Source organism: Poecilia mexicana, unplaced genomic scaffold, assembly GCF_051168715.1.
Source record: "Poecilia mexicana isolate PSO_F unplaced genomic scaffold, ASM5116871v1 scaffold_7, whole genome shotgun sequence".
NCBI classification, from domain to species: Eukaryota; Metazoa; Chordata; class Actinopteri; order Cyprinodontiformes; family Poeciliidae; genus Poecilia; species Poecilia mexicana.
Genome location: NW_028263376.1, coordinates 16749176 through 16773083, shown reverse-complemented (window position 1 = coordinate 16773083; position 23908 = coordinate 16749176). Strand labels below are relative to the sequence as shown.

The 23908-nt window shown below is 39.0% G+C and overlaps 1 protein-coding gene across 1 annotated transcript in view; it reads left to right on the top strand.

Moving 5' to 3' along the window:
* The first annotated feature begins 7241 nt into the window (after positions 1-7241).
* Positions 7242-23908, top strand: part of itga5 (integrin, alpha 5 (fibronectin receptor, alpha polypeptide)) — a 49509-nt gene continuing 32842 nt past the window's right edge. The window contains exons 1-2 of the mRNA XM_014969529.2: positions 7242-7714; positions 22206-22336. Of these exons, the coding sequence (XP_014825015.2) occupies positions 7506-7714; positions 22206-22336 (340 nt within the window). The 5' untranslated portion in view covers positions 7242-7505. The remainder of the gene's footprint in view (positions 7715-22205; positions 22337-23908) is intronic.

Sequence of the window (23908 nt, the reverse complement as noted above, 5' to 3'; positions counted from 1 at the left end):
CAGCAACAGGGCACTTCAAAGTGCTTTACATGATAAAAACGTCATACAGTCACCTAATATGAAACAAGCAATAAACATTACATTTCATCAAAATCATTAAGCAAATACAAAGCACATATGCTGATCAACTGTGTTTCAGCTGTTTTGCAGTTTTCTGGAAGCTTGTTCCAGATTTGTGGTGCATAGAAGCTGAATGCTGCTTCTCTATGACAACTGCAGGTCTTTACTGTAGTTTGATGCTAATCTGTTTAACAACAGTATTATAAGGTCTATTCTCTGTGCCGTAGGGACTTTAGAACCGAGTTGATGTGCTCTGTCTGGTTTTAGTCAGAACACCAGCAGCAGCGTTCTGGAGCAGCTGAAGCTGTCTCATTTTTAGGCAGACCTGAGAAGACACTAAACATTTGGATGAGTTTCTCTAGATCAGAGGTGTCCAAACCTTTTACCTTGTGGGCCAAAGCTGTCAGGTTGAAAGCAATTGATGGCCACAAAGGAGAGATTTTTAACAAAAAGTTGTGGTGGGCCAGATTTGGCCCCCGAACCTTGAGTTTGATGCATCTTGAGCTTGCATGTCTTTCTTTGTGACCTAACATTTTACACTGCCTCTTAAAAAAAATCACATATTTAGACAAACGATTCCACTGAGGCTGGACTGAGATCAAATTGCTGCAAAAATATCAGTTGTTGCTGTAAATAGAGGCCAGACACACACTGTTTGTGTGTGTTGCTGCCTGGTTGTAAGTGGGTTTAATTTCCCCCTATAACAAATTGCATGTTGTTACTTTACTGCCCTGCTACCTCGACTGATTTGCAGACATATATAAAAACTCCAATAGAGCTGGAAGGTGTTTTATGATTTATTTAGCAAGACAACGTAATAATGAACACTGTTTGGATGATCTTGATTTACATGTGTTGTGTGGATGGACAGATGTGGTTGTGGAGAGGAAATAATAAGGCACAAGGGTGGATGATGTTTTCCTTGTAAGGAGCCTTTTGCATGTTTTCTTCCTCTAAAACAATCGAATGATTAATTTAGTGATTATGTTGCTAAGAGCTTGTGTTGGAAACAATGTTGTGTCCACTCAGCAACACCGGTCAGCTCAGAAGACCCAGCCCTTCATGTGAAATCTGTCATCCAGCATGAAGTGTCTCAGTGTGTCTGGAACATTCAGCTACACCTCATCACACTTCCTCTTTGTGCATGTTTTAGAGGAAAACAGATAGAAGCTGAACGGGCGCGTGTGTCTGCGATCAGCTCTGCTCAGCGAACAAACCTGGTAACACAGGAAGCACGACTAGGCTTTTACAGAAGTGGAATTTCCTCCAACCAAGATGTGTATCGCTGCCTTTCTACTGTTGGAGCAGAGGAAAGGGGAGAAAGGAGCGTTTTCATTCTTTGTTCAAAAAGGAATCTTGCACAAAGCTTTCAGCTGGTAGTTTATATTAAGCAACAGTCTCTCATTCCTCTCAAGGACTTTCTGTGCCTTGCGCAATGTCAAACCCCCCTGAACGGTTTCACATTTTGTCATCTTACAAGGGCAAAGGTAACTTTATTTTTTGAGGATTTTGTGTGATAAACCAACACAAACTAGTGCATAATTACAAAAAAGAAGGGAAATTATGCATAGATTTTTAATGTATTTATCAAATAACAGTAAACAGTTTTGTGATGCCCTTAAGATGAAAATCAGTGTATTCCTTTGGAAAGTTAGTTAATAACACTGCTATACTGTATATTTTGGTATTGATCCAATACTAGTATCGTCAATATCGATACTGATATTGATACCGATACTTTTCATCTCCTTTTGGTGTTTTTCTGATTTTTTCCTTTGAGTTATTTAACTAAACTTAAAATAGAATCTGTAAAAGTATATAGTTGCCTACAAAATACTTTAATAACATATTGAGTTTGACTTTATTAAACATAGTGTAATAAAAGAATAAACAAAGTTATATACAAACAAGATCAATTTAAAACAAAACCAAACAAAACAAAAGAGTAGTAGTAAAGTGTATTTACATGTTCAATTGACATGATAAAAAGAGAAACAAAACTTATTTCTGTGACTTTTTTCTTAATAAATAAAGTGCAAAAAATATAACTTGAGAGCAAATCAAGGCAAAATCTTTTCTATCCTGGGGTTGAGAAACTACAAAGATCAAATAAAATTTCAAGAGAGAATCTGAAACTAAAATATCAATCTTAATAGCCACGGCTGCTTTTGCATAGAGAATAGGAAAGCCGTTTAGAAAGGAAGATGAATCGAGCAAAATACATAATTATCGTGAAAAAAACTTGTTAGGCCAAGTTCACAATGAAACCTGAAGTCACCCAATTCCGATTTTGTGTCAAAGTGGATTTTTTTAGTGTAGTTGTTCAAATGTTCCGCATGCGCAGTAGAGGGCGCAATAGTCGCATAAAGAGCTGCTCAGTGTTTTTCCAACTGCCATAACGTAGAAGAAGAAGACGTGCTCGGTGTTTGCGGAAGTAAACGTTGATACGGTTTACCATTTTGAAGCTGCTGACCGACCGCAGCCAGCATATTAACAACTTAATCCTCGATATTGTCCGCCATGGTTGTTGTTTTTCTTCCCGCTTGAGAGTATCAGGACGTAGAATAGTGACGTTAGTCGAGTGTCAATGACGTTCATCTCGGATGAACGCGAGCTGGCCGTTCAAATGCAGGTCACATTCAAAACGATCGGATACGTATCGGATATCCAAGTAACCTGGATAGCAATCGTAAAAACAATCCGACCTGTGTTGTCCAGACTGTCATGAAAACATCAGATACAGGTTTGCTTTTCAGCAGGAAAATGTTCTGTCCTAGAAATATATTGCGTGAAGAATGCGAATCTGAAGGCCTTGCTTTGAAAGCACTGGGTTCACATGTTTATAACTTGACAACAAAGTGTGAAATAGTAGCAAGCAGTCATCTTCCGGTGGTTTTATGTGTTTATCATGTTCCGCCCTGCTACGTTAACCGAGCAAGACGGCTTTGAGTGTTTGCATACTTTTATTCCTGTAATATATTTATATATATATGTACCAGGCCGTATGAAAAGCCTCTGTGTCTTTCCTATATTTAAAATAGTTGGCCAGCTGGATCTTGCAAAATGTTCTACAAGTGTTTTGCTGCACTTCAGATCTGTTGCCATGGCGGCTGATGATGTCAAAGCCAAGGCATTGGAATAAGAGCACACCCACTTTTTTAACGGAAAGGACTGGACGGAAAATAGTGTTCAGTTAGCCAGAGGAAGAGAGCAGGCTCCGGCCTTGGGCACATAATCTACTTAATAAACGAACCCACTTGTTTTCTCTGATGTGTAGGTTTAGCCACTACTGGATTACACACATACACAGAGAAAGAAGAGAGAAAGCACTTGAAAGGAATATTTCCCCTATCTAAAAATCTTATCTTTTACAGTTTAAATGAATCTCTGTGGGTTAATAGATAGCATGACAGCTGTTCAATCTGGTGGAGGGTGGAGAAGACAATGGAGAAAAACAGAAATCGGTTTAGCTGTTTCAAAACTGTTTGGCTTCCCTCTTTCACCATGAGGTCATGAGGTTTTGTAACTGAAGTGGACTCCTGCAGAGCGACACTCTGCATGAACATGTGGTGCTCGAAAAAGTATTACACTGTAACTTTCTACTTTTTTCCAGTTCCAGCCAGACAACTTGCAACATAATGCTTAATTTTGAAGTTAAAGGTAAATTATGAATGATTTTTTTAAAAAATATTTTTAATAAATAAATATCTGTTTGTATTCAGTTCTCCAAGTGAAGAGTTGGTAGAGTTGTCTTTCATTCCAACTAGTCTTTTCTGAAATGTCTCAACCAGCTTTCTACATCTACAAAGTGAAATTTAAATCTGGACTTGGACTAGACCATTCAAACACGAATATGTTTTATCAAAGCCATTACTGTCAGGGTTTTTGTCCGGCATTAAATTAGATCTTCACTCCATTGTCTTTGTTTTGTATTTATTTCTATCTATCCCCATGAAGCAGTTCACACTTAAAAACAAATTATGTCAGGAAACTTCGAACTTTTTGTTACGTGGGCCAATAATATCAAGTGAAAAGTACTCGAAAATGGATAAAACTAAAATCAAGCAAAGTCATCCGATTTTTACTTTTTATCCAGCAGGAAAATCGTAGATCAAACACTTAAGAAGGATTTTGGATGTTTGCTGTGTGAAAGGAAAGACATTTAGTTTTCAAATTCTTTTGGGCTCAGTTGAACAAATTCTTATTCTCAGGTGTAAGAACAGAATTTGGGTCACTTTCTTTCAACATGCTTGCTGTAATTGCCAAGTTGGGTGCAGAAAAGTTGTTTTTCCAGAAAACTCTGGATAAATGTGGTTCTACTTATTACAAAAGTTTGGTTGGAAAAAGATTCATGTTTTTCATTTTGTACTTAACATTTTCCATTACAAGAAAAACACATGAGTAATAATTTTTGCCGACTGAAAATAAAAAGATTATTTCTTTCTTGAAGTTGGAGTTGGTGAACCACAAAAATTCAGTCGATGGGCCACTAATGGACCCTGGACCGCACTTTGGACACCCCTGTCTTAGGCTTTCAGAAAAAGCTGCATTTATAATGGGATTAGTGACCCAAATGCTCACGGTATTAACTAATTTTGTGAGGAGTAAAAGAGGACCGTATCCTTCTTTTTCCACTTTCCAATTACCCTAAAATAAATGTAAAATTGACCTTATAAAGTGATTAAATCTGGAAAAGTTCCTGTAGTGTGAATACTTTTGCTGGGTACAGTAAACAAAAACCATCCCCGTGTGGCTGATGTAACATCATGTTCTTTTTTTCAGGGTTTGCAGGGCGTAGCACTTCTAAAAAATATCAAGCCGTGACACTGGATGGAAACTTTCCACCACAAATCAGCTTAATGGCTAAACATGATGGATCTTTCAGTCAACCACAGCTTGAACTCTTCCACAATTCATCTACAATCTGCATCTTGAGAACCTAAAAACAGAGTAAGTGAATGAGACCCCCCTCTTGGATTAGGGCTTTCAACCATCAAGTGCCCCCGACAGCTGTGGACCGGCCCCTCCAGACGCCCCGGATTTCTCCAGTCGTGCTTTTCTTTGCGCGTCCAGCCACTTGGTCGGGTTATAAATACGAGCAAAAGCTCGACGAAGAGTTCATGTTGCTGCTGCTGCTGCTGCTGCTGCCACACAGCCAAATTTGGCCCCTGCAGCGTCGAATCGCTGACGCTTCGTATGAATCGGTTAAACCAACAGTCACTAATTCCAGCAGGCCTGGATTGGTTTATTAAAGGTCTCGTTGGAGGGAGCACTTGTTTTCTGCAGTCTAACCACTTTCCTCCGTCTGGTGTGACTCAGAAGCAGGAGTTAGAAATCTTCCCACACCCCCTCCCATGTTCAGCACTCGGACACATTCACAGTCACATCCACACTGTAATTACACGGAAATACATATGGCTCACACGCTGGCTGATAAAAGACTAATTAGTATGGAGTTGTACAGATATAAGTCATTGCTTTAGGTTTTAATTTTGGAAGTGAAGTAGTAGTTGGTTCACTTTTGGCTTTGGACATTTTTTTAAGTAAATGTTTTCCTCCCAAACTCCGGATCTCCATGAGCCTCTCTGAGTGGCTTGTTAAGTTTTATTTAGCTCATGAAAATGAGTTGAAAATGTGATTGCTTTGACCCATGGCTCTTGTCAAAATTTTGATTAAATACATATGTTGAATTTCAGGCTTGATTAAGCCATTCTCAAACGTCCAGGAACATTTTAACAACAGTAGACATGTTTGATGAGATATCTACGATGGTGTATTAGGACCATTAGATGTAAAAAAAGAGAGGAAATCAATCTCAGAAATCTTCTAGAAGAAACAATAACATTTCTGAGTTTGAAAAGTTGAAAATTTACTAGAAAAAACAAGGAAATCTTTAGATTGTCAGAATTTTTCTAGACAAAGCATTACAATTTCTGAGATTCAAAAGTTGATATTTTATTACTTAGGAAAATTTATAAGATTTTTCAAGCAATTTTTCAAACTTAGAAATTTCCATGTTGAAATCTTGAAATTTTCAGAGATTTATCTTAAAGTTTGCAAAATTTTTCTAGCAATTTTTTGACTTTGGAAACTCATGAATTTCCTTGTTTTCTTGAATTTTTCTGAGATTAATCTCAATTTAAAAAAAAAAAAAAAAAAAAAAGATTTTTCTAACAGTTTTATGACTTTTCAAACTCAGAAATTTCCATTTGTTTTCTTGAAATTTTGACATTAAATATTTCTGAATTTTTTCCTAGCATTTTTTGACTTTCTAAACTCAGAGCTTTCCATGTTTATTCTATAAATTTTCTGAGACTAATCTTAAAATTTCAGATTCTTTTCTAGCAAGTTTTTGACTTTCCAAACTCAGAAATTTCCTTGATATTTTCTTGAAATTTTCTATGCTTTTTTTGTTTTAAAGAAAATGTACTCCTTTTTTCTGGCTGCAATAGCCCTAATTCACTGTTGCATTTGTCTATTCATTTTAGATTTAAAATGCTGTGCAGGTGTCAGAAATGCTTTAGATATGTCCGTTTAGGCCTGGGAAACATGACCAAGTTATTATGAAGAAACCAGTTTGAGAAGGATTAGCCTCAGATTAGCTATGAGAAGATGGATAAAATCCCATATTTGCTGTTTCTGGAAAACCCAGAACAGATCATCTGGCACCACCAACCATGCTGGATTCAAAATCACTAAAATCTACTTTCTTCCTCATTCAAATACTCAGTTTGAATTTTAGCAAGTCTCCTTTATGCCCAACTGAGTTGCTGCTATGTGATTTGCCAATAAAGTAGCAGTAAATGGATTTACCTACAATATGAATAAAAACCCCAGTAATTTTGCCTTGCATTGTGTCAATACTGTCACTTATTTGCAGCCCTATAAGGGGCGCCTGGTCAGACATGTGACGGTGAGTTGTTGCTGGGTTGGATGAGAAGTTTCATTGACCTTTCCATCACTTATCAGGATTCCTTCTCAGGAAACAACTTTGATCTAAGAAGCTCAGGATAGGTGAAAGATAAAATCAATAGCAAAGATTGGGGATCCATTGTTCAGTCGGGTAATAATCTCCCCGGCGACACTTTGACCACCCTCGTAAAGTTTGGGTTGGTGGATCAGGAGTTCTTTCTCTCTTTCTTTCTTTCTCCTCTCTTTCTAGGGAATCACAAACTCCTCCTTCTCCAAACTTTGCTGTGGGAACTCCCTGCGTGTCGTGGTGATTAGGTGAGCAGAGTGGGCGTGCGTCTGGAGAGAATCGGAGTGGGTGAAGGCGAAAGGACGCAGCTGAGGAGCTGACGGAGCATTAATGAGATCCTGCCCGGCCAGCGTCAAAGTGATGCCATTTTAAGTTACAGTTGTTCGGGATTCATCTTCGGATTAGTTAAACTAAAAGCTCGGACTGTGTTGCAACCAAACTTTAGTGGATTATTGCTGTGGTAACAATGGGCTCGAAGCGATCACGCGTAAAGACGCCGGGGACCGCAGCCTTTGTCGTCCGCTCGTCCCTCTGTATCATCGGGCTTTTGGCCACTTTCTCTCGGCCTGCGTGCGAAGCGTTCAACCTGGACGTGGAGAACCCAGCTGTTTATAGCGGACCTGAGGGGAGCTACTTCGGATATGCTGTTGACTTTTATTTGTCTGAATCTGCCAGGTGAGTGTCTTACAAATAATAACAATAATAAACATGCGCAAGAAAGTTAAAATGTGGAGTTTTGTCTTCAACTGAACTCTGTGTTGCGCACAGTCAGTGAGTGAAGTTTCCATTCAGCTCTGTTGAAGCCTTTGCCTCTAATTTCCTGTCAAAAGTAGCACAGCCAGATTTAATAAACATAATTCAGATTTAGTTTAGGCTCCAAGTTTACAACTGCGCGCATATGGGCACATGTCCTGCGCGTACCCACACCCTCACAGCGAACACAACTGACTGTAATTTAATATCTCCCGAGAAGCAGACTGGTGCCCTGATTGAATGACTCTTGGAATAAAACTAAAATGATTACAGTATGAAGGAGAGGAGAGGTCATGACAAAAAAGATACGAACCTGAATGAGGAACCATTTATCTTTAAGTCTGTCAGAGGGATAATCTTATTATCCAACAGAGTGAAATTAGTTTTTGACCTTTTAATCTTAATTACATTCAGTAATCCGGTTCTCCGTGATGCTTCTTGGCTCAGAGGAGATGTGATCCCTGTGGCACTCGGCATGCAGTGACTGTCTCAGCATTCTTCCTGAAAGGGTTTTGGCATCAGTCATTTTTGGAATTTCAACTCTTGCATACATGCCTGTGGTCATATCTAATACCCCAGTGGTCTGTGGATAGCATGAAATGGATGGGTTGGGGGGACAAATTGTAATTTCAGTGGGTGTCTATGCATCTGAATCACTATCTTGCATAGGGAAACCTTGAATGTTGTTTTGAGTTATTATTAACAAAAGTTTCACTCAGACATGCAGACTTGCTGAGTGCTGTGTAACCAGCCGGCATGCTGGGATTGGAGAAAGGGCTTTGTGGCGTGTGGGCCGCCAGCATCAGCTTCGGTTTCCCTGTTTCTCCTCCCCAATTCTCAGGACGGCAGACCCTCAGACATGTGGGAGACTCCACCTCTGCATCTCCCCTACTTATCTCTTTAAAACCCTCTTCCTAGTGGTGCTAATTTTTCTTCCTGGGAAACAAGGGCTGTAGGAGGACGGTATGATTTAAGAGGTGACAGTTGTTTGCATAAAGCTTTCCCCTCTCCCTCATCCTGCTCCTTACTCCCTCTTATGCTGATGTCATTCTGCAGGGCTTTTTAATTCATCCATCGCCCAGACCTCCCCCCACTGTCTAGCCCCTCTCCTCATCACTTCCAGCCCCAGACACACTACACGTCATTTTACCGATGACTTAATCTTAACTTTCTTACAGTTGAATCATCCCACTTAAATGGAATATATCATTGCTTTTACAACTTTTCGCCTGTCAGCGGGTGTTTAGGCCTGTAGCTTGCAGTAGTTTTATTCATTTCCAGAGCTTTGTTCAGAGAATGTAGCTGAAGTAGAACAGAGGGATGGCGTTCACTACTTTTACTCACCAAAAGTAGTGAAGAAAGTCTCCACTTTCTGAGTTCATAAACAAAATATTTCATTGGCTATTTCTTCAGCAAAGAGGAGAAAATCAAGAGAAATGTCAGAGAACTCTCTGACATTTTGAAGACGTTCCTCCAAACAATTCAACACAGTAAACCAACTTTATATTATGATTATGACATTTCTCCATAATTCAATTCAATTCCAAAATACTTTTGTATTCTAAAGGGAAATTAAGTTAATTTTTTTTTAACCTTTTTACACTCTAAATGTTATTTCAAGGACACTGTCTGTTATTCTACTCAAATTATGTCAGCCTATCTTGGCCCAAAAACAATTACTTCAAGCCAAAGGTTGGGAAGAACATTAGAACTTCATTTGGTTTAGATGCAAACAAAAAAGTCTTAGTTGAAGCTAACTGTTGCAACTTCACATGAAAAATTATATTTAAGAAAAAGTAATTTATTTAATCTAATGCTGCTGTGTGGCGTTGGGTCCTGGCAGGCTACACTTAAAACTGCTTCAAAAGAAATAATTTTCTAAACTTTATGCTCACAAACAACACTTGCAGCCACCTTAGTGGTCGATGGCCACACATCTGCTCATCATTTTCTTTCTAAAACTATCATTGTTTTGGTCAGTAAAATGGTCTTTTCTATCATTACTGTGAGAGATTTCCAAATGGTGTTTATACAAACGCATCCTCCATATAATTTCAGTTAAATGTCTCTTATAGAATTTTGTTGTAATAAATTAAGAACCGTGATTTTACTTAAACTTTACAAAATGAAGATGGATGCATTTTCTTCAATAAGATGTTATTTGTGGAAAACAACATAAAAACTATTTTCAAAATTAAAAAAAATACTGAAGTATAAATAAAGTGATTCTGTTGTGTAAATTGAATGTAATTATTTCATAAATAGATAAAACCAGCTTTTGTTTGTATATCTATTAGTAACGGGCATTTTTTGTGAAAAATGTCTTGAAAGAATTTAGATTTATCGTTTCAGCTATAAATTCCAATTGATGATGTTCGAAAACCCTATAAACAGAGTTATTTATACTGTTTCCCCTACTGTTGGTTCCATTAGAGCATCAATATGAAAATATGAGGACCTCATGTGGAGCTTTGACTGCAGGAACATGCAGTTGCCTAAAAAAGTCTGAAAAGAAGTTGCAAATACTTTTTGTAGTATTACAATAAATACCAAAACGTATTGTCATAAGATCTATATTGTAGTGTTTTAGTTGGTTCTTTACCATTTTAACCAAAGTTTTAACCAAAGTTTCTTCATTATTGTCTGAAGAGCCACTTGTGGCCCCGGAGCCTCAGGCTGAAGACCCCAGGTATAAACATGAGTAATGTTCTAACGCAGAAATTTCCTACAGCTCATTGCCCTGTAATTTTCCTTTCAGTGATATGCATTCACAAGTCAAACAAACAAAAAAGTCTTAGAAGGCAGATTTAAGTCAGTGACTCATTCCTTTATCTGCAAACCACAGATATCTGCCACTTTTCATCCACAGTTTTTCCAACGTTTACTCATCAATACGTATCAGACGTGAAGTGAGTTGCTTTTATCTCATCTCTCACCGACACATCATCTACACCCACGCTTTGGGGAAGTGTGGAGTGGGGGAGTAGCTGTGAAGCCACAGAGGTCAGTTCAGGGTTGCAGAAAAAGTTTCTTTGTGCCAGGGGAAGTTTCTATAAACCCAGTTATGTTGATTAAATTACTGTGCCTTTTTAAAAACGTATTTAATTCAAGTTGCTCTAGCAAAGTGGTTTTCAAAGTTTTTATAACAGCTCCCACCGCTGTAAATACTAATCAACTCTGAATCCTCTGTCTTTTGAGTTATTTCTAATTGAAGCAACAGTTAATGTGCTTGAATCAACTCTTCTAAAGTTAATTAACTTTAAGGCTGGACAATAAAAGATGAGTTTTGATCATTGTTGATTTGTTTTTGTATTAAATATCTGACATGCCTTTCCTCTTTTATCCAGTTTTCACTGCACGCCGTTTTATTTTTAAGCAGTTAAAGAGCCAAAGTGTCGGAATCCTAAACTGCTGCTGCGTCAGTTACTCACCAAGTCGTTGCTAGGTAACCAAAGTGAGAGTGAGTTGCTAGGTAACCAGAGAGTGAGTCAGTTAGTTGATTCCAGAAGCCTTACTTAGCTGGCTGTGAGAGGTTGAGCAGCTAAAGACTTTCCTCTGCCTACATCTCCCAGAATGCCGTGCAGCTCTGGATCAGAGTTCATTGAATACTCTATATTGAACACTGAATATTCTATCAAACATATTATGAATTGATATTGACCATGTCTCTATTGCAATATATGTTATTGATTTATTATCCAGCTCTTTGATAACAAAATTTATTTTGAGTACCAAAGACAACGAGTAGAAATAATCGTACTTGTGCTGCGGTCTGAGATCCTTGCAATCGGCAAAATCTGTGTAAGAAACAAGAAGGATAGCAGATGTAGTTGTGAAAAGAAGAAGGAAAACACTTCTCCCTCCATAAATACTCAATGACAAAGGGTTGCTTTCTCCAGCTCTGATGCTAATTCTTGATAACAAGTTTATATATGTGGGTCTGTCATGCCCTTCAGCCTGAGTCATGAAATTGAATTTGGACACTGACAGTTGGCCCACCATGGTGGAACGCCTGAGGATAACTTCGGTGAACTGTGTGTTACAGGCCTGGTCAAATACACAAAGGGGAAAAGAGCAGCAAGATACTTTCTGTTGACTTCATACATTTCTATCTAAGAAAAACCAAAAGTCTTACCATAAGCATTTTTCTCTATAATTGCTATTAAGGAATTGATAGTGAGTGACTGACCTGGTTTTGTACGTCGGTCTGTTTTTAATCATATCTAATTGTAATTTATTTAATTCTATATTATTTTCAGAAAAGATGAGTGATATTGTGGATTTTTGTGGAACACTTATGAGAATATATGATCCCAAAGTAGAGCACCAATCAAACTCTTGATGGGGTCTTGCAGATGACTATGAGCATAATACATATTTTTACAGTGCGAGCACTTAAAAAAATCTTGTCAGTGTTTTTATTACTAATATTGATACGGTAAGGAAATGTGGCTTCAAGAACACATTGTGTGACATCCACCAACAAGAGGTCACAGAGTTACTGCACAACGTCATGGCTACAAATTTATCCGTTTACATTTATGGAGACGGAAGAGGGAAGGGAAAAATGGCAAAGTTTGGGTATTAAATGGTAGGAATTAGCCAAGGGGCAATTTGAAACTGAAGCAGATACCATGACTAGTGTAAACAGAGCTCTGACTGACCACATTTGGAACTTCGAGAGGTTACCCTCTCAAATAGGATTAGAATTGAGCTAATATTGACTTTGGATCAAGGACTCCCTTGGCTGCTAAATCTGCTGCCATTTTTCTTGTCGTTTTTAAAGCCTTTCTTTTTGCAACATCGACTCCAACTTTGTTATTGTTTTCTCTGGTGTCTCTTTCCTTGGGTCTTTTTCTAAATCGAACCGGTGGATGTTTCAGCTGCAGGAGCACAGCTTGTATATTTGGGTTGCCAAGCTTTTCTTCATCCAGGTCCTTGATGCGTGCAGACAAAGAAAGCCTTTGTCTGATGGCTGAAATTGTTTACCGTTTTCTTTTGGAGGAGGTCTTTCAATGACTGTTTGTGCCTAATGCATACTAGCCTTCTAATGTGCAGCTGAAATGTTCTTTATTGAACATTATGTGCATCCATTGGCAACAGGCTGGTGGTTGGGAACAGTTTGTGTGTTTTAATAATGCCTTAAGAGTTTCTATATTACAGTATGTGGTTTTTTCACTTAAAAAGATGTCAGTTTAGTTGATGATGGTGATGATGTGCTTAAAGGGCATCTGAACCTTCTGCTGCTTTGCTTGGGGAATGCCCAGTCATATGATTTGGCTGTGGGTTGGGGTCGTCCTGACTCATGCTTTGCTGGATTAAATCTGTGTCTGCCTGTGGGGCTGGTTTGTTTTAACTCTGGCCTCCTGCTCTCACACAAATGACTCACATCACTGGTAATCTGATGAAGGGCTATCCTTTATATGGCAGCCAGTACAGTGCATGACGTCAGCCTGTGTGTAGTCAGCAAAGTTAAGAAAGAAGGCTTTTAAAAATGACATGTGGGTTTGTGTTTCTCTGTGCAGTGCGTTGCAAAAGAGTTCAAACCCACTGAACTTTTCACATTTTGACACTTTAGAGCAGAGGTTCCCAAACTGTGGGGCGCGCCCCCTAGGGGGGCGCCGTGCCATTGCAGCAGGGGCGCGGGAAGCCGTCTGGATGAAAAAAACATGAACACTGTATGTGCTGGGTTTTTAACTTAGAATGGCCAACTCTCTGTTATTCCTCTGTCAATTTGATACAGTAGGGGCTTCCACACTTCCCATATCTGTGACCTCTGTCACTTTTATAAGCAGTTAAAACTGTTTAATCCGTTGTTAACATGTCGTAACCTGTTTTTTCGAGCTGCCTTTAAACGCAACGCTACGACGCTCGCACTGGGTTTACACCTGTGCGGCAGTGAAGGAGACCTGCTGCTGCTGTGCAGAGCTACGCAGGTGTGTTAGAATCATGGCAGCAAAACGCAAAGAACTTTTCACAGTTTTTCCCTCCAAACTAACCGACTGAGTTGAGTGAAGCTGTTGGATGCAGGTAATGTTAGCTAAAAGATGACTAGCTAATATCAGTACATCACCTTAAGCTTAACAAGTAGCCTGTAGGCTACCGATGTTGTTGTCTATATTCAGCTACGTACATTCATTTCCCCCCCAAAAAAGTCGATTCCCCCTCCCTCACACCCGTTCTTGGAGACAGGGAGTCTCTAAGAATCCTTCCCCCCCTCACAGCGTCGTTCAACCAGACAGCCATTTGCAATCCATAGTGGGGGCCCAGAAAAAGTTTGGGAACCACTGCTTTAGAGCAATAAACTTTAAGGAAATGGTTTTTATTGAATGGCCTTTGGCTGCAATTGTGGCTTCAGTCATAATTTTTCCCCCTTGCTTTTGGCAAAAAAAACAACAAAACTCAATGTCAGTCAGTTTATATGGAATGCATCTGATAACAGGAATTTTCAAGTATTTCTGATTTCCAGTTGCTTTTTAGTTGCTTTCATGACTGGAAGATGAACCTTCAGTCCAGCCTCATTACTGCTTTCAACTCCATTCGTCATTGCTATCTTCCACGCTGCTTATGGAAAACCTCAAAAAAGACTTCTAGTGTTTTTAGCAGGTTTCGCCATGCACAACGTATTCTACCTGATACTATGCGACTCTATGCAGCAGCTCTAGAATTACCATTGACCTCTTGGCTGCTGACTATCACTTTCATTGTCCAGCTTCTCGGTTTAGGTAGATGACCAAGTCTTGGTAGGTTTGCAGTTGGGAAATACTCTTAAAACTACCCATTAATAAACAGCTGCCTCTCCATTCAACGAGTACATCTTTTCACATTGATGCATTTTGGTAATATGTAAAAACTGCTTTGATTTGATTGATAAGATAATATTTAAGCACACAAATATCATCTTAAAGGTTTTATTGGCCCTGTGGAGTCTATTGTGGTCCTATTTTGGGCTTTGAGTTTGACACGTTCTCTACATTTACTTCAGAGGTATCAGAGCAAGAGAGGTGCAGAATACAACACCTTCCCAACCTTTATTTGTAATTCTTTTCAGAGCTACATATAATTGTCCTTCCATGTCACTACTTTGTGTTTTACGTTATGATCTAAAATCCTAATGCATCAGGACTGAAGTTTGCAGTCATGTTGTGGCAAATTGCTCAAGAGTTCAAGAGGTGTGAATACTTTTGCAGGGAGCTGTTTGTGTGGGAAGGGCCTGAAGTTCTGGATTGGGTTGGACATTAGCCCTCAGACAGCTGCAACCCCCTTCACCACCATTTTTCCCTTTAGACAACAGCTTCTCTATCCTGAGGTGAGAGCATTGGACCCCCTGATGTGGCCATTGTGGAGAGGTGTGAACCACCAGGCTGTTAAACCCCCTGCAGGAGAACCTGGAGGAGGGGAGGATTGGGTGGTAATTGCTGCTGAGGGGGGTTGGAAACTTTGTCTTCCCTATGACTACAAGACATTCTGATGTTTTACAAAAGTAACAAGATGGCTTACATTTCTTACGTGCCTCTTTTGAAATATGTTCGCAGCTGTGACTTGGCAGGAAGTGAGCTAATTGCTCCTCGATGAAATATTCTGAGTGGAAAAAAAAAATAAACTAAAGATAGCTAAATCTTTTTCGTGTGAACTTGCTAATTCATTTAACAGATTGGAGACTCCACAACCTGCTGAGTTGTGTGAAAGTTTGAACAGTTATTTCAAATTTTGTCTGGAAGTTGTCAGATTGTTCCTGCGCGACAATAAACAGCAGGGTGTGCATGCCTTAGATAGCACTGCTAGTAATTTCCAGGCCACCTGTTGCTTAACTGCATTATCCTTCTGAGAATACTGAGGAAACTAGGTTTCTTTTTTGCTCTGATCTGGGTTCAGATCCTCCACACAGTGGACTGTTTATCTTATCAGCGTTGAATCAGCTTCTTTGTAAGTCCGTCCTTGGCTGTAGGAAGGTCTATACGTTTTTGGACACATCTTGCCCCAGGCTTTCAAGGGAACATGCAGATCTCTTTTATGTTGCTGTTGTGGCTCAAAATTCCAGCTCCATGTGACGGTGAATGAAAAATGTGGCTGCAGTTCAGCACAGTAGACGGTCTGTAGTCAGCACACGCCATCCCAGCAGACACTGTTTCTCTCATCATCTCCGTGCTCCTGTACTTTAGTGTAGGCGTGTGTGTATGTGAGGGGACGACCGTCCATATGGCAGAATAAGGACTCGCACGGCTTCTGTCTGGCCTTGGCTCTGAGAGGAGGACACGGGGCCGCTCATATGGCTCCATGCTGTCTAGAACAAGTCATCATGCACTTCTTGAGTTTCTTTTGTCAGTCATTCAGCTGATCTCAGTCTGAGTTAGTCATGCTCTAAATAATCAATAGCAGAAATACATGAGCTGGTTATAGATTTGTGATCTCAAGTTTTCGTAATGCTTTGATTTGATGTTACTTGATTTTAACATCAAATTAAAAATGGAAAAAAATAGCAAAATTCTCATTTTGCACGTTTTTAAACTCCCATTCGGGTCTCTACTGCTGCTAAAAACAGTTGAAGTGATTAAAAAAACACAAATGTTTTTTTGGCAATAAGATAATGTTTTTTGGAAAAGGAGCCATTAAAAAAATTACATCATATTCCACTGCTTTGTGGAATGTGACTGCCTAGCAACCTCCACCTAGCAACCACAGTGGAGGTTGCTAGGCGTTACCTAGCAACCACGGTGGAGTTCCATCACATTTGGTCAGCTGATTTTACGGCTATATGCGCTACACATTCACTACTTGATCAGAGAAGGGTTTTGTTGTTGGTTTACCATTCAGAAACCACTTGCTGCATCCTTGATGGTTGTGCAGGAGGATCCACTTCTGCTTTTCAAAGATGTACCGTTGTATAATTGCACATTTGCTCAGTAAAGCATAATGGGTAACCTTTAACAGCTGTAATTTACAGCATTCAATATATTTTATCTGGCTTTCCTGCTGTAAACCATCAACAACTAGATAGCTTCCCTCAGCCATAACTGCAACACACTTAAAAAAAGAACATTTGTCAATAAAAAAAGGAACAAAAATACAATAAAAAGGGGAAATAAAAGATGGAATGAATGACATAAAGTAACTAAACGTAATTTAGGACCTTGGAAAGCTATGGAAAGTCTCAGATTCAAATATAAACTTTGGAAAGTTTATATTTGAAATTTTTGAACTGAAATAAAACTCGCAGAAACACTGAAGAAAGTATTCACCTTAAAAATGGGGTTTATTATTTTAAATAAAAAACAAAATAATTTAAAATTGGCATTTTCTAAACTGTCTTTACAGATTAACGTAGTCGACATCACTAGCTGCAAAAAGCGGACTTCATGTGTGTTTCCTGACTAACTGACGCCTTTACAGTAACCATCCGATTCCAAAAAGTTGCCAATATTTCGAAATAAATCCCATTTAAGAACAGACATGCAGAATTTGAAGTTAATTAAGATTCAAACTCGCCTGGGAATGGCAGATTTACTGACCGGAGAAGATGTTTGATTTATTATTGGTTAAATTGTTTGCTTATTTTTTGTTCAGCTGTTTCCTTTTTCAGAGGTCGCCGCAGCGATTCATCGTCCTCCATCTGACTGTCTTCTACTTCCTCTGTCCTCCATCCACCTCCATGTCCTCTGTAGTTGTGTCCATATATCTCCTCTTTGTCTTTTTCTTGGCAGCTGCGTCTCGAACATCTCAGTCTAACTTTACCTCCCCGTCGCTCAACCTGTGCCGACCTCATTCTTAATCCTGTCCAACCTCAGCACCTTCAGACACTCCTGTGTTTTTTTCCAGTGCCTCTGTCTCCAGCCCATACAAGCTGGTCTTACTGTCTTGTAAATCTTTCCTTAAGCCTTTATTAAAATGTAATTTTGAGCATCTTGTAAAGTTTATGCTTTGGTACGCATTTTACAGATAATATTTAAAAGAAATACTTAATCTTTCAAAACATCAGTAACAAATTATTAATTGTGTGAATTACTGTGTCTATTTTGAAGAAACAAAAACGTTTTTCTCATTAAGAGAACTTTTTTATCGTAACAAACACAATTTCGTTTGGTAAAATTGCATCTTTTTTCTGCTCCAATATTCCTTCATGCAACTCACAGAAGAGATGACTGAAATTAAAGCCACTTTTCCAATATTTAAAAAAAAAAAAAAAAAATTGACTATTGTATCTGGTATGAAAAAAAATCAGAGATCTTTTCTTTTCAAGCCGCATCACCCAGTCCAGTATATTCAGGAAAAAAAGTTGGTATATTGGGAAGAAAATATTATATTGTCTAATATGTAGATGTATTAGATAAAAACATATTTTAAAAATTAAAGGAAAAAACTAACAGGATAACAGAAAATCAAGGGTTAAAATACAGTCTTTGATCTACAGTAAAAAAAGAAAAATGACCAGAACGTTGGTTATTTTTTTGTTTCCACCTAAAAATAAGCCAAAATAAGCCAAAAAGCGCTGGTTACAGGCCTGGTCTCCAAGCAGAACTTCGGTTCTCGTCATTTCTCCACTTGATAACTCGGGAGCAGGAACCTGGCTCGGATCAGGTCTCTGCACTTCCCTTGTTTTTGCTGATATGGAGCCACTCCATTTCTTAAGTAAGCGCTGATAGCTCAGTGCAAGTCCCACGAGTCGCAGGCCACATTTTATTAAGGTGATGGTGAGTTTTGAAGGCCACGAGCGCTTTCACCACCCGCCCGCTTCCTTCACACATGTGCCACAGCATTTGTTAAGCCTTGTTTATGGCTGCAGATGGTGACTCCAGCTGACACTGGAAGGCCTAACAAATGTGATTTAGATTCTTTCCCCACTTATTTCTCCCTTAAAGCCGTTATAATGGTGTTGAAGTGACATCAGCCTTTGCAGCTGGGTGGAAGACAATTAAATGTGGAATGGAAAGGGGGTGCTGGTCTTGAATAGGAGGGTGTATGGAATTTGCCTGTTGACAACCTCAGCCTGTAGCCTCATCATAAACTGTATTAGCCATGGCTGCACACAATAATGTCACATCAGCGAGTTCCAGCACTTTGCATCAGCCTTAATTTTGCAACCCCACATAAAATAGTGGTTATAGTCTGGCAATTACAGTGCGGGAAGACTTTTTTTTTTTTTTTGTAGAATATCACCAGATTGCTTGACCCTTTAATGAGACAGCTACAGTCAAGTTGTTTACACATTCCTGACTTGCATTCAGAATTATTTACAGTAGCTTAATGAATGCTTAATTGTTAGTTGGGTGGTGGAGATCATTAGCGGCCTCTGGGTGACGGCTGATAAAACGGATAAAGCTGCAAATTCTTTTCATCTTTTGCCACTTTGCTACCAGAACATTGCTCGGATATCTAGACTCTCTAAAAGGGTAATTAGTTGAATTTGGAGACTAAATTGAAATTAAAATCCTTGCATGTGAGTAAACAGAGTAGCTTATCTCCATAGTTTGCAATGCATTCCTCTAAACGGATTGCTTTTCAAATGCATGCTGAGCGACGTCTGCCTGAACGGATTTCTTTTGTCCAACCTGACCGTCGGCACTGCAGGATCAACTCGAGTGAGTAGGGCTTGTCCCCACACCTAATTGAATAATTTTACATGCCAATCTCAAGACCCTTTCTCCCACAAAGGAATTTGTAATGCAGAATGCCAGCGGTTTATTAAATGCAAGCAACACAAAAGCCAAAGTTTAAGCTCACAACAATCAGAAAAGGTATGCTGGGTGGGAGAACGTTTGAAAAAGTTAGATCCTCTCCAGATAAGGGCCCATTAAGTGCTAATTCAACCTCATTTGCAGAACTTTCAGATTGATATCAGTCTTACATCTGCATGTATGCAGCAAAGGAAGCAAAATAAGCATTCATCAACTCCAAACTTTCTGGTTGATGCATGATATACTTTTTGGTATTTTGAATGTTTTTTCTCTGTTTTCTTTATCTAATTTAACACAAAATGTTTTGACTTGTAATGTCCACTGACCCTGTTATTATGAGTTGCATAGTTGTGCTGTTTGCTCTAGTAAACTCTCTAAAGGCTGCATGAAACAGAGTTTGTGTGATTGTATGTTTTCCTTAAATAGATTTGGGTGGTTTGCAGGTGACAGGTGTAAATACTTTTTCTGAAATTTCAATAAAAAAAATTAAAGGTGGTTTAAAATATATTCCACTACTTTATGGTTTGCAATCATTTAAGAACGCGTGTCAAACTCGAGGCCCGGGGGCCAAATCTGGCTCGCTGCTGCTTTTTATGTGGCCCTTCACGCTACAAACTACATCAAAAGTCTTGTTTTTCACAAATTTGCACTCAAAACGAACCAATCTCCAATTTTTCAGATTTTACTGCAAATGTTCTCAAATTGGTCAAAGACATTGAGCTGCATAAGCCTTACTTGATGTCAAGTTATACTCCGTGTTCGATACGGCGAGTAATAAAAAGTCACATTTAACATTATATATTAGTTAAAATAAACATTCCTTACAAACATTCCTAAATTGTCAGTGTAAAGTTACAGCTATCTATTGATATTTTAACAGTTTAATTGGTTTTATCAAAATATTCTGGCACAACCGGCCCTTTAAATGCATTTAAAGGGCCGGTTTAAATGCATTTAAACCGGCCCTTTAAATGCATCCAGATTTTTGATGCAGCCCAAAATGAAAATGAGTTTGACACGCCTGTTGTAGAAAAACCAAATGCAACAGTTACAGCTGCTAGCTTGTTGGGGTGTGTCGCCACCAGCTTTGCACATCTAGTATTTCATTTTCCCCAGTGTCATTGGACAGAGAGCATTATTAGACAAAATCCCAGAGATTACGAAAGGTTTTCTTCCTGGATTGTTCTGTATTTATCGATCTTTTGTGTCTGGTTTGTGTTTTGCTACAATCACCATACTCTTGGCTTGGACTGAATATTAATGATGCTGTTTTCTAACAGCACATTGAGCAGCTGTATTTAGACTTGAATAAAGTTATTTATTGCTAATTAGGTGATTTTTAAAGATGGATTGCTCTGGATTTTATTCAGTGACATTAGAGAAAGTTTAAGGATGTTCCGTTCTCATTTGGCATCATATTTATGCACTACTCTTTGTTGGTTTGTCACATAAAATAAATACCAAAACACATTGAAGTGTGTAGCTTTAATAAAATGTGAAAAGAGCTTGCTGTAATTCAGAGCTGGGCAACTCCACTGGGATGCATAGTGGTTATAAATAAAGTAATTTGTTTCTTTTTTCTTGCTCAGTACAAAAATAGGATTTCCTGCTTCACATGTTGCTCCGTCATTGTTCTGTAGTTTCTGCTTTTTCCCCCAAAGGTCGTCTCTTCAAAACCATTAAGGTAGAAATGTTTTGAGAGTTTGGCCTCCTTGTTGGACTATTCATATAACCTTGTACAATTGTTTTGTAATGGTTTCAGTGGGATTAGTATTGGTGAATTATTGAGCAGAGTTTTCATGCTGTTTCATTCAGATGAGTGTTGCCCTTGGGGAGAGGATGCTAAGTTTAGCCAAAACGTAAACGTTTGTATACTATTGGAGGATCCAGAGCAGGAATGGGTGGGCTCTTCCTGTTTTTAAGCACCCTAGACATTGTCTGGTCCCAGTGGTCCTTTCCCTCTGCTGCCCACATGGAAACAACTGTAACTGGGTCTGGTACTTGTTGGGTCAAGTGTATTTGTGATGAGGTCAGGGCTGAAGTATCCACTTAAGACATATTATCTGTACTTCTTTGTTCACTTTTATCCTTGCACAAATCTCGACTGAATCCATTAACATGTCATCACTAACTTTTCTTAATCACTCTTACCTCTGAAGTCCGTCCAGGTTGGTTATTACTCCTGGGCTCACCTCTAAGTCCCACTATTCTCTCAGTATGTTGAAGTGGTTGGTTCTTCTCTTCGTACGGTAGAACTGAAAGGATGTAGTCGTTTAGCATCCCAGCTGTAGAAACAAGAGTGTGACTCCACTTAGCGTGTCTGCTCCCTTGTTTTCCTATTGAATCATGCCCCCCAGGAGAATGTGTGACCATGCAAGTGTTTCTCCTTGTGCATCTGACAAAGTGTGAGGGAAGTTAATGTGAGCGTCACATGTGCACATGTGATAGCAACAGTTTCCATCGCATCAACCGGGTGGGATATGCAAAAACAGAGCTGCAACCTGTTAAAATGTTTTGCATGTGGGGGGAAAAAAAACGCCAATCTGTGAGTAGTAAAATGTGCAAGCTGTTTTCAGTGGATATGCCTGAAGGGGCGACTGTAAATAGACACCAGACTGAGAGCAGCAGAGCTGAATAATGGCTTAATGTCACATTTATAATGGTTGGGATTTGTTAGTTTTAACGTTTAAACCAAGAAAAAGAGGAAAAACTTCCAATGTGTTTCTCTCCCTCCCTCACAGTGCGAGTGTGGTTATTGGAGCCCCGAAGGCCAACACGAGCCAGACGAACATTACTGAGGGAGGGTCTGTGTTCTACTGTCCGTGGAGCGTTGGCCAATCGAACTGTCACACCATTGAATTCGATCCAGAAGGTAAGATTTATGACTGCTACACATGCAAGAACCACGTTTAATGTACAGTCGTTCAGCAGGAGAGTTTTATACATGAGGATGTAATGAAACTCATCTGGTTCTTCTGAGGCTATAAACTGATTCAAGTCTAACCTCAAGTTTACAAAAGGACACAATAGTTTCCCCTTTGTCAATGTGTAACAAACAAAGATGAAGTTGAAATGGAAAAGCTATGTGTGATAAAGAAAGCACACCCCTCAGCGAAGCAGCTTCTGAGACGGCAGTAACTATTTCTCTACAACTTTGGCTCGATTTGACATGTTAGCTAGGAAATCTTGAACTCACTCTTTAGTTCAAAGTTTTCCAGATAATCATTCTTGCACAACTCTTTAAAGATCCCAACAAAATGCTCAAATCTGGTTGTTGTCCGGGCTTTGACTGGACCACTGCAGCATCTTGATTCTTATCCTTTTCCACCAGTCTGTGGTGGTTTTTCTGCTGCATTTTGCCACATATGGTCGACGCAGGAGTTCTTGGTCTCTCAGTGGTAGATTGACACCTAGCCAAACACCTCCACTTGTAGTCCAAAGGGACATTTTTTCCAGAAGTGTTGTGGTTTATTCATTTGTGAGTTTGCAAGCCGTTAAAACGCAATACTTGTTTTTTTGTCCCAGGGCAAGATTTTCCACATGGAGCACCGCTGCACCAATTAGAGCCCTGACCAGCTAATTCCAATCTTTGCATATTCCAACTTTTCTTTTAAGACTTTCAAATAACAGCAAAATACTTTTTTTCTCTGTGCATTTTGCTTCATTTTGTAGTTTCAGTGCCCCATTTTTAGTGTAGTTAGTGCAGACTTAATTAAATGTGAAATTTCTGAAAAGCTGCTCAAATCACAATTCTTCTCAGACAGAATTTGACTTGTTAAAAGGATAAAGTGAAGAATATTTGCTACATTACATATGTAAAGGTGGTGTTCATGTTTAAAGCCAGCACTGTGCAGGGATACTGCAAAACAGCTGCTGTAAAGTTTATTTTTTATTCAAGTATTTAAATGTTTGACCTTACTTTTGTCTAATGAATAAGGAAGGAATTATTTTTAATCTGTGGTGTGCTTTCGTTTACTTGAGGTTAGATATAATCTCCACATCATTGTTCTTGTTTCCTGGTATACAAAACCCTTGGTTGTAGTATTTGAGAAAATTAATTGTTAAGAAATATATTTTTAAATTGCATAGAAATTTCACTTCTTTGGAAAATGAACACTGGAGATTATCTGAACTTTTCAGACATTTCTCTTCACTCTTTCGGTCGTCAGATCATCTCTGTATTCCAATCTCTCACTGCACTAAACTTTGCTGTCTTTATTTGTTCCTAATGTCTGATTGTCTTGTGTTTATGGTCTTTGTAGTATCTGCAAACACTACAATGGGGTGCTGAAAAGTGCTTTCTGTGCAATACTTCCTCCTTCCTTCAGGTCATGTTTGTGTCGTCTTGCGCGATGATTTAAACTGAGATAAGCAACCAGTAAACAAGTCGAACAAAGAAAGAAATATCCTGTTTGTAAGACAGGTGAAGCTGGCAGACACCACA